At 42.9% G+C, this 12,109-nt stretch overlaps 1 protein-coding gene across 1 annotated transcript; it reads left to right on the forward strand.

The window, feature by feature from the left end:
* Window positions 1-2,627: 2,627 nt before the first annotated feature.
* On the forward strand, window positions 2,628-9,708 carry LOC311246872 (cAMP-regulated phosphoprotein 19-like; the record flags this gene model as incomplete). The annotated part of the gene is given in 4 exon segments (XM_084337113.1): window positions 2,628-2,675; window positions 5,325-5,447; window positions 9,539-9,647; window positions 9,650-9,708. Coding segments are annotated over 4 exon segments (339 nt in total).
* Between the last annotated feature and the right edge of the window lie 2,401 nt (window positions 9,709-12,109).

Raw genomic sequence — 12,109 nt, forward strand, 5'->3', positions numbered from 1 at the left:
GGCTGCTGCAGCCCGGTGGTGACAATACGCAAGGGTCGGCCAACCAAGGTGTCAATGGCAGTAGGTGTGGTGGCCATTAACATTCCAGACTGCAGGCAGTAACCAATCACGCCACATCATCAAACTAACCGATGCCAGTCTGGTCTTCAAAACCCTCCATGGTCTAGCCCCACCCCCACTTTCCGATTTTTCACCTCCAGGTTCACCAGAACTGTTGTACCGGGTGACTTGTACATTTAGCAAAGCAGCCCTCTCCGTGAGAGTTGCCAAGACCTGGAACTCCATTCAAAGTTACATGCCGCCTGGGCATAACACGGATCACCTGAGGCCGAGGGCATGATGAGACTGAGTCAGAGTTAATCAAACCGTGGAAACTTTTTAGAGCTACTATGTACATTGTTTTCAAAGCATGATGAGATCCAAATGACGGAAAGCGTTTCCTTCATTGCCGTCGGCACTGCAACTTGTGAACGGCCTTTCTCAATGAGGCGCATCCGAAACTGGCTAGAACAACAATATGCGCCAGGAGAGACGGTCAACTCTGAGTCCGCTTCACATTGAAAGTGATCTCACAGACAAACTTAAAGCAGAAAAGATCATTGATGCGCGAAACGTTGCATTTTTTTTGTTGCATGTACCCCCGCATGCATCCCCACCGCATGTACATATTCCCTCCCCGCCGTATGGATATTTCTCTCCCACCCACCCACCCCCTCCTAATGTACAGTCCCCTCCCCATCATATGTATATACTCTGTCAGGATCTAGGGGTAACAGTACTGTATATTTGAATACCGTTTATGTCACAAATGTATCAGTACTAAATACCTATATGTCCCTATGCCATAAATGTCATGTATGTTGTGTATGTCATAAATGTCTATATGAATTGAAAATGGGGGACCCTGATGGAAACAAGACAAACGTCTTTTTCAGGTCTGCATCCCCTTAACAATTGTATGTATTGAGCCGTACTGTATTGTACCCATTCTGCAATCTGTTAAATAAAGTTTTCATTCATTCATTCATTCATTCATTCATTCATTCATTCATTCATTCATTCATTCATTCATTCATTCATTCATTCATTCATTCATTCATTCATTCATTCATTCATTCATGCATTAAGGGAAGACAATGGTTAATCATATTGGATGCCTTCATTTGAACAATTAATTTGCACTATATGAAATGAGTGGGGCTCGCTGTAGTAGCCTAGTAGTGTGTGTGTGTGTATATGAAATCAGAACCTGGACAGCACCGTTTGCGTGCAAGCAAAAAAAAAAAAGGGAAAATGTTGCGCGCTACGCGCAAGGTCCATCCTGTAACTGACCGCCAAGGGTAAAGATGCCTATCATCTTTATTATCAGTAAGCTTTAATTTACCTTGGTCTAGATGATCAACTTTTCTTTATTAGCTCAGAATACTGAGCTTTCTATTTAAGAAAAGAATATTTCAGTGCCGCTTGTGCATTTTCATTTAGTGTCCACATGGGGGCAGAGCTCGTCTTTTCTATAGTATAAAGGTCACAGCATCCTGTGTGTAACCAATACAGGAAGTAACCCAGAGACAACGTCGGAGCAGACAGCGAACTATATAGAATATAAGGACCTTACTTCAGTAATTAACACCCCTTGGTAAAGCGGAATAAGGTACGTTGAACACTAAAATGTATTATTATTATTATTATTATTATTGTTGTTGAAGAGGTCTATATTTACGTGTGGTAGACATGTAAAGTGGTGCACTGACTGATTAGGTTCTAATCAAAAGCACCTGCTGCCGAACAAGTAACGTTACTATTTATCATTAGTTTCCTTAAATGCCCTTTTTATTATGGAAGACGAGTTCACCCTTGATATCATTAAATTCAAATGTTTGTTTGAACACATTAGGTGCTTTGTTGTGAACAATATTGAACTGTGAACAATATAACTAATTGTGTATGTTTGTGTTTTGACTGTCATAGTTTTCACGGTGCAAACGGAGCAAACGGTGCAACCGTCACAACCTGTACAACCACGGTGCAACGACAACTACAAAAGAAAAGCTACAGTGCTGCTATGCTAAAATGCAAAAGAAAAAGAGAAAATAAATAAACGCACCTGTACGAAACATAACCGCATCTTTATTTCACCACCAAGCCAGGGGGCAGTTACACATCCCATATTATTCTACCCTAATGTCCAGGTCACCCGCCGCCTATGGGTGGGTGGCGCTAAGATGGCGGCGGTCTCGTGACCAAATTCAGCCATTGGGTGGGTGGCGCTGCTGAGCGGGCCTGTGACGGTCTCGTGACCCAAATCAGCCATTGGGAGAGGGGCCGGAAAGCGTGGGGTCTGAGAGTGTGGGGTCTGACAGTGTGGCAGTGGGAGGAGCCCAGTATGGTCTGCCGGGCTGCAGCTGGATGCATCTCCACAAATGCAGGAAAAGGTCACGCGCATGGTGTCTCCGCATGTGACGTAATGTCGGCGTCCATAGTACTATTCTGTGCGAAGGAAACCTCCGTGGGAAACGGTCCGAGAGATTCGTATGGGTGAAGAAAGTCGGGGGCACATTATTTGGCCGTATTACGTTCAACTAGTGAGCTAAACCTTGATTTAGCTTGAGATCAAACATATTTTTGAAATGTTGGAGGAAATTGAGGACACGAAGACTGGCGAGGAGGACGAGAAGGTAACGTTACGATTTTAGAACGGCGGTTGAAGATCAAGACTGGTTTGGCTACACTGTTAGCTGACAGCTGTATTGGCCCTCTTTGTTGACATAATAGCTCAGCAAAAACGAATGGATACAGCTGGGTTTAGCTCACGTAAGGGTAACAGCCATGTTAGATTGTCAACTTTATCATTTCAGTGCCATAACGCTCTCTAAAAGCAGGTTAGCGTACCTGTCAAACTCAAACCATGTCATAAAGACCTGCTGAATGTACTCATTCATTACTACATTAGTAGTAGCGCCATGGATTGTGATAGAAACACCAATGAGGGTTTGTCGGAAAGGCGTGGCTGTGATGAATCAGACAGTCACTTGTGTAGACGCAGCATGCATAGTCAGGGAGTTGCATCACTAAAGACAATGAAATGTTGACGAATGTCAGCTCCAATCTAACACGACCCAATACTGACATTAAACTCATGTAAAAGTCATGATACAGAGAAAATGCACTTGTTCCCATCATGCCTATTGGACCTTCTGTGTGTGTATGTGCTCACACTGAAATAATTCCACATGCACTAATCACCTACCTACCAGCACTCTACCTTTCACCTGCTATAATAGGCGGCACGGCAATGCAAGAAGGTCCAGGGTTAGATTCCCGCTTGGGGACCAGGTTTCCACGATTCCAGGTACCCAGGTGGGGGATCTCCCAGGCCTTTCTGTGTGGAGTTTGCATGGTTCCCCCCTGGTGACATCACACAGTCACCTGACACAGTTCTCACCCATGCATCCAGAGAGGCTGGTATCCCCAGTGTTTCCTCCCAAGCTTGCTGCCCAGGAAGGTGCTGTGCCCTCCCTTTACACATAGGTTTCCCATTGGTCGGACCAGTTCAATCCAGTTGTCGGAAAGTGGTGTGTTGTTGTCCAGCAGGGAGCACTCAGTCCTCTGAACTTGTCAGTAACTAACAATGCCCCTGTTATAGTGATGGGGACACTGTACAGCTGTGAGTGCCGTCCTTTGGATGAGACGCTAAACCAAGGTCCTGACTGAATTTGGTCATTAAAGAACCCAGGGCGCCTATCGCAAAGAGTAGGGGGTTCCCCGATGTTCCTGGCCAAATTATTCCAAATCAGGTCTCTGAGATCAAGGCCACCTAATCATCCCTCCCCTTGGCTGACATCAATCCCTGTCACCTGAGCCGTTCAGCCATTGTGTAGTGTGATGTGTGCCTGGTGCTAGTGTATGGCAGCCATTAAGTCTATGTAAGCCCAAGGTTGGGTGCTACACACACAGTGGTAGTGAAGGAGGCAATTTCCACCTTACATTGTGGGGAGCGCTTTGAGTCTAGAGAAAAGCGCTATATAAATGTAATAATCATTCATAGAAGCCAAGGCGGTCTATTCAATGTTAACATAGTGCAGCTCATCTTCAGAACATTATACAACAGCATGGTGAGATCTATGCAGTCTAGTGCCATGGTTAGACAGAACATTGAGGATAGGTCACAAAACTGCTATTCATGACCAGCTGTTCAATGGAGTGAACCAGACTGTTATCAGACCGCACAAAGACGTTTGCCTTGTCGGCTGACATACAGTACAGGAGCTGTTATCAAAGAATGTCATCATCTTTGTCCCTCCACCGGACAGAATGAAGGGCATATACAGTCCCATTATTTCTTAGTTCCCAAGAAAATGGGAGGGATGAGATGAATCCTGAACCTATGCTCAGTCCAGAAGCTGCTGAATTCTGTCAGGCCAGGAGATTGGTTCACAGCTATATACTTGAAAGACGCTTACTTTCACGTGCCGATCTTTCCGGCCCACAGGAATTTTCTCCACTTTGCCTTCCTGGCGGTGGTTTATGAGTACCAGCGAATGCCATTTGGATACTCTCAGTACATACAATTGTGTGGTGATGATGTTGGAACCGGCCGTTATGCCACCAGAGATAGAGAATGAAGATTATTTTCTACCTGGAAGACATTCTGGTTCTGTGTCACTCGGAGGAAGGGGCGAGATGGAGATCTCACTCCTCAGGGTTTTGCAATCATGGAAAAAGTGCTGACAATAGTTTTTGTGTGTACAACAATTTTTGTAAAAGTAAAATATTTTTATAAAATCTCAAAGGTCTCCCATATATGAAATGGATTATTTTAAATAATCCATTTCATATATGGGAGACCTTTGAGATTTTTGTGTTTTGTCACTAGCCTAAAGAGCTAGCAAAACGTATGAACCCATAACCTTTCTTGCTAACGTTAGCCAACTACTGCAAATGAGCTAGTTAAACGCTAGTTGATAATGTTACTGTCGCTGGCTAAAATCTATTTGTATTAATGTAATTTCTACAGAAAATCACACATTACTAGCTGCAGATAATTAACAATACACAGTATATTAGCTAAAACCAAGTTACTTAGCAGGTCCTACAGTGACGACACAACACACCTTGCCTTGGCGGAGCATCTCTACCAAAGGGTCTGCACTCAAAGCACATCTTGATTGTTTAATTTCAAGTCCATTGTGGTGGTGTACAGAGCCAAAATTGTGTCAATGTCCAAATATTTATGGAATTGACTGTACCTGTGTCTCTCTCTCCAACTGTGTGTGTGTGTGCGGGGTCTGGGTCTGGGGCTGGGGCTGGCATGTGTGTGCTTACAGGAGGTGGAGGACAAGTTGATCAGCCCAGAGAAGGCAGAGGAGGCTAAACTGAAGTCCCGGTACCCAAATCTGGGACACAAACCTGGGGGCTCAGATCTGCTCCGCAAACGCCTTCAGAAGGGGGTGGGTTGTTGTATACCAGGACCAGGTGTCATCTCAAACAAATGTCTTCAGAAGGGGTTGAGTTGTCAGTGGGGGTCATTTGACGTTCACATGAAGGTAAACCATCAGCGATAGAACTACAGAACGTCAGAGGAAATGGTGAGCATCGGCGCCACCTGATGATACTGCGGCATGGTCATGCTGGACCTACAAAAGGCCTTCGACACTGTCAATCACTCCATTCTGATTGACAAGCTAAAAGCAATTAAACTTTTGATAGTCTATCAGTGAGCTGGATGCAATCCTACCTTGAGGGGAGGGAACAGATGGTGGAGGTAAACGGTACCCTACCCCCCCCCCCCCCCCTCACAGTGAGCTGTGGTGTTCCACAAGGAAGCATACTAGGACCGCTACTGTTCCTAATTTATGCAAATGACATGTCGTCAGCTTGTGACTGCAACTTGTTCTTGTTCGCAGACGACTCAGCCCTGCTGGTCTCTGACAGGGACAAGTTACAGGTTGAAAAAACCCTCAGCTCAGAACTCGGCAGAATCTGCACCTGGCTCGCTGATAACAAACTATCATTACACATGGGCAAAACAGAGTCCATTCTCTTCGGATCAAATAACAAACTCAGCAAGACCGACGGCTTCTCAGTTAGAGTGGGTGACATTATTGTCACAAGGAAAGATGAAATTACATACCTAGGTTCCATCCTAGAGGCAAATCTTTCCTGTGACAAAATGGCATCCAAGGTAATAAAAAAAGTCAACCAACGAACTCGATTCTTGTACCGGATCTCCTCTTTGGTAAACAAGAATACCCTGAAGACTCTGGCAGGAGCACTCATTCAAGGGTACTACGACTATGCTTGCACCTCATGGTACCAAAGCACCTCAAAGGCGCTAAAAACAAAATTACAAACATCTCAAAACAAACTGGTCAGACTACTGCTTGACCTTACTCCTAGAACCCACCTCACCTCTGCCCACTTTTACAACCTAGGATGGCTTAGAGTAGACGACAGAGTACAGCAACTTGCAATAGGCCTGGTCTACAAGATACACTACACGACCAAGGTACCCATGTACATGTCAAAATACTTCCCAAAGGTCAGTGAATACCACGATCACAACACCAGAGGGAGCTCCACAAATCATGTTAAACCCAGATTCAGCTCAAACAAGGGACTAAACACGTTTCGCAATTATGCCACATCAATGTGGAACGCCCTACCCAAAGCTGTAAAGGAATGTGAATCACTACCCACTTTCAAAACCACTCTCAAAGAACACCTACGGGAGACTGCAATTCGAAACTGGCCCCTGTAAATGTCCTAACCCAACCCCCTCCAATGTACAGTAAATGACCAAGTATGGTTTTGTCAATATTCCAATGTACAGTTTTGCTTGTACAGTTGTACAGTGTCCCCCACCCACCCCTCCTACCCAACCCCTCCACCCCACCCACCCAACCACCTCCAATGTACAGTCCCACCCCACTATACCCAACCTCCCCCCCACCCCACCTACCCAACCTCCTCCAATGTACAGTTTCTACGTCAAATGTATATACTCTCTTTTCTTGACTCTTTTTGTATCACAAACAGTACTGTATTTGCAAATCTGGTATGTCATAAATGTATAGATGTAGCAGTACTGTCTACCTGTATGTTGTGTATGTCATATATGTTATGATGAATTGAAAATGGGGGACCCTGATGTAAACAAGACGAAAGTCTTTCTCTGGTCTGCATCCCCTTAACAATTGTATGTATTGAGCTGTACTGTACTGTACCCATTCTGCAATATGTTAATAAAGTTTTCAATCAATCAATCAATTCAATCACACAAGCAACAGTTTGGTTTCCAAGTGAACTCTGGGAAGTGAGGTCCACAAACACACTTGCAAATACCATGTATCGCCACAGAGAGAACAAAATGGGAGATTTTTTATATTGTTACTTTAAGTGGATCGGCCAATCGGAGTACTGATCCAAGCACTTCTCAATCATCATTACAGTCATTCTTGACCACTGTTTGGCAATTTCCCTATTATAGTTGAACACAATTAAATCCAGACAAACCGCTTTGTCTCTAAAATCTGGCCACATTTATTATCAAAGCACATATTATGTACAATAGCTTATAAGATGAGATAAAATTGCATTTAACAGGCTAATGGAAACGCACAGAAAACACACACAAAACACATACATTTTATAGATCGTTTTTGTGATTAATCAGGTTCAATAAAGCATGACAATATGTAGTCTATATTCTGTAACATGTAATGAATAAAATGAACAGACATTTGACATGTGCTCCTCTTCTCTTAGCCATGAGGCCAACTGCTTGATTTAAAGAAATCAGTCTGTACTAGCAATCCAGTTTTGCCTGACAGTAATTGAACATAAGCATTGGTTTACAGGCAAAATGTGAGTAACCAGTGTATCCTTAGGCCAAAAACGGCTCATACACCAAGGTTTGAGCATTCCTCAAGTCCCCTGTTTTGAACATTTCATGACTTTATCAAAAGCACACAACTCCCAAACCGATAAGTCTGGATAAGTAGTCAGCACCACAGCAGGAGAGCCACAAGTGTAGGCTGTGATCAGTGCTGTTGGGATATGTTGTCAGTCCTGCTTTTGATATAAGTCGTCAAATGTTTGGAAACAGGAATGTGCAAATTAGCTATTTTTGGCCTAAGCTGAACTGTCCACCAGTAGCATTGGTAGCACCAGTAGCACAATAAATGACCATACTCCTGAGATCAGGTTGTTGACAAAAAACATTCACAGCAGATAGATGCAGTATTAGGGTGACTAGACACACGCTTTAAATGTTCTGCTACTGTGTAGTCTGTTGTGATTCTTATGTTGAACATTAAAGCAGAGCTCTGCTATTTTTGAGACATATTTCAGTATCTGCAATACTGAAATACACAATTTCTTAGATAAAGGCAAAGCTTTGGTTTTTTAAACCAAGTGCACTGAAGCCCTAATTGAATTAGATTAGTTTACTGTGAGAGGTCCTGTAATGTAATTACCATTCATAATTGATTATGTTCCTCAAATTACTGCCCTTAACCATGATGTAAACCTACTGATCTACACACTAACCACATAATAAGTCATTCCATTACATTTATAGAGATGTCAGTTTGAATTGGATTGCTTTTATCAAATCTTTGAGCTAGCTGGAAAAACAGTAGGTAATTTACTCCCATGTATTGTTATTATTATTTTTCACTTTTCAGACATTATCATCCAGAATGTCTCTTTCACTCACTCACTATAACTAGTGCTCGTAATGAATCCAGCATCAAGGCTTTGAACCAAATCTAAGCAACGTGATCATATTACCCTTATATTAGCCTCACTAAACTGGTTGAAGTTTAGAATTGATATAATATCCCCTTTTCAAGGCTGGTGTTGGACTAGTCAGTGCCTACTGGATACCGTGATACTGTGAATAATGTATACTCAGTAGATAAATTATAGTAAATTATAACACTACCTCATGCATGCTGCACCTTATGTGACACTGTGAATAATGTGAATATTTCTTCAGCCAGTCAGTTAGTAAATTATATTGACCATATTGACCAATTGTTTACACTGCCTGTGTTGTTTTTACTACCTGTACACTGTGTTGTTTTACTACCTGTACCCCCCCCCCCCCCCCCCATGCTGCTATGATGCCTGAATTTCCCCAAGGGGATCAATAAAGGAATATCTTATCTTATCTTATCTCTTATATCTCTGATGTTTTAAACCGAGAGCCTCAGACAGTCAGACACGGTGTCTATTTTAAAATGACTTTTAAATAGTTTTAGACTGCTACACTTTAGGATAAATGTTGATTTTGGTTTGGCCTTTATAATTTTTTTTGTTTCCTTTTTTATAAAAATAAATGTATATACATGATTTTTATATTATATGTATTTGATACTGTAATTGTGCTTATTTCTTAATCATTGTACTTAAAATCACTTTACAACTGTGTTTAGACAGGAATTCCCCCATGTATAACTCAGCTTAGCTGTACTTAAAGTGCATCCATTGACCCCCCCCCCCCACACTCCTCTAAATCATTGTCTTCTTTTTCCAGCAAAAGTACTTTGATTCGGGGGACTACAACATGGCTAAAGCCAAAATCAAGAACAAGCAGCTACCAACAGCGGCACCAGAAAAGGCTGAGATCACAGGGGACCACATCCCCACCCCCAGGACCTGCCTCAGAGGAAACCCTCCCTGGTTGCCAGCAAACTGGCCGGCTGATACACGCACCTATGAAACAGGTTGTAGTTAGTCATTTGACAAAGGAAGGTGCAGACACGATGTTACTGACTCTGGGTCCTCCCGGTTGTCTTTCAACAACGTTTATTTATTCCACAGAATAATCAATCAATCATTGTATCATCATTGTATCATCATTGTATAATCATTCAGTTCAATTAGTTACATTACTTTAATACATTCAATTATAATCTCATTCTTGTTATTAATTCAAAAGCATATTCATCATTGCAACACACATTCTACCCTTTTGGATACCCTGGTTCACTTCAATAGCATTTTCCTTTTAAATGTAGTTATCCAGTATTATATACTGTACATTGTGATTACTTATGTCTTTATACATATTTGGCGTCTTAAGTATAAGCATGTGAGAAGAAAAACATTCTCCTGTTAACCTCTGTCTAGACATGTCTAGGCATGTTGGAAGAGACCATCGTATGTCTTTTAAACAACACTGTCATTCTCATTGTCTGTCAAACAATTCCTTAAATCACCAATAAGTGTTACCTTTATCATCAGTCATTTATCATCAGTCATATCCACTATTCTCTAGTATACAGAAATACCTCAACACCTCAGTGTTACCCATAGTTGTGTTCCGGTTCAAGTTCTATTAAAACTCAAATGTGCAATGCAAGTGCATTTATAAATCTATATATGTATCGGGCCGTTCTCAACCCTACTAGGAATTTGCTAAACCGTGACCATGGTATAACTCAAGGGAATAGATTTATATTTACATTTAACGGAGGGCGCAATAGGGAGAGAGAAAGAGAGAGAGAGAGAGAGAGAGAGAGAGAGAGAGAGAGAGAGAGAGAGAGAGAGAGAGAGAGAGAGAGAGAGAGAGAGAGAGAGAGAGAGAGAGAGAGAGAGAGCATGTGGTACCGCTCCGGTGTTTAGCCACCTCCCAGGTAGTGTAAGCTAAAGTAATTTCCCTCTAACCGTTTTGTACACAATATACACATTTACTACACAGCAATTCAACCCAAAACAGTATGTATTTCAAAACATAAACCTTTATAATCCCCTTGGAGATACTTAACTCTGACACGTTAGTGATTAAATGGACAATTGTATTCCAACACTCTATTTAAATGTACCCCGAAACATGGCGCCATCAATAGACGGTCTGCTTCTCAACCACGTTACTTGTCGTCTTAAACTTCTTAAACTTGACTCAAACATCGACAATAGTTACTTCATTTGAACCCTCGACATTGCATGTATCCTTGTTAACATTTATGTGTGTTTTGTAGTATATTACCCACCTATGAAACAGGTTGTAGTTAGTCATTTGACAAAGGAAGGTGCAGACACGATGTTACTGACTCTGGGTCCTCCCGGTTGTGAAACTGAGGTCGCCTCGTGCGTCCCTAAGCACAAAGTACGGTTCCCTGGAAGGCGAAGCCACTAAACACCAGTCCTATACTGCCACCTATTGACCAAATTATGTTAATGTCTCCCATTACATATAAATGACTGTTCTACCTTGTTTCTCATGGAGGTAATCCTGTACCAATATGTTCACACTGTTTTGACACATAATCTAAAGATATTAACATGATACCACTTCTAGTGGGCATCACACACTCCCTGACCTTAAAGATATGGCTCCTGACATTTCCGAAAATCACCAAACACAACCATCCAATATCACCCTCAGGCGTGAACCCCTAACAAACTCCCCATGGGTGGACCGTGGGTGTCGGTTGGACGGTAAGCATACTGGGCATGTTGTGGAAGGCTGTAAAAAAAATTGGATGCAACCATGGCATTACGAAGGGTATCAATGGATGTGGTAGTGGACTGTGGTGTGGTGCGGGCACCATCGGTGGCCACTGTACTACTGAATTCACGGTCACCTTGTTCTGCACTGACGGTTCACCTAGCATATCATACGTGAGACATTGTCTAGACCTTCTGTCACGGGCAGACCTCCTAACCTCTGACTGGACCTGTTCTACCGGCGAGAGTGGAGGGGTTCGGAGATTGAGCTGGGCTACGGGGGAGTGAGCTTGGGGTTGGGGTTGGGCTATTGGAGAGTGAGCTTGGGAGTGGGGTTGGGGTATTGGAGAGTGAGCTTGGGAGTGGGTTTGGGATATTGGAGAGTGAACTCGGGGATGGGGTTGGGGTATTGGAGAGTGAGCTCGGGGGGTCTCCCTTTCTTCTTCTTCCCCTGATTCACTAACATCTCCCTCCGGTCTGGCCAAGACAGGCAACTTTCCATTCGTGTTTCCTCCCCTGACTTCTTCACTCTCAGGGCACAGGCCTGGCATGACTTCAGGTCGTCGTTCACGGTGTCCAAGTGATCTTTCCTCTGTCCTTTCAACAGGTATCCTTAGCCAGTATCCTCTGTCACTGTCATCATCCGAATCACTGT

Source organism: Notolepis coatsorum (genome assembly GCF_963971535.1).
Source record: "Notolepis coatsorum genome assembly, chromosome: 20".
Classification (NCBI taxonomy): Eukaryota; Metazoa; Chordata; class Actinopteri; order Aulopiformes; family Paralepididae; genus Notolepis; species Notolepis coatsorum.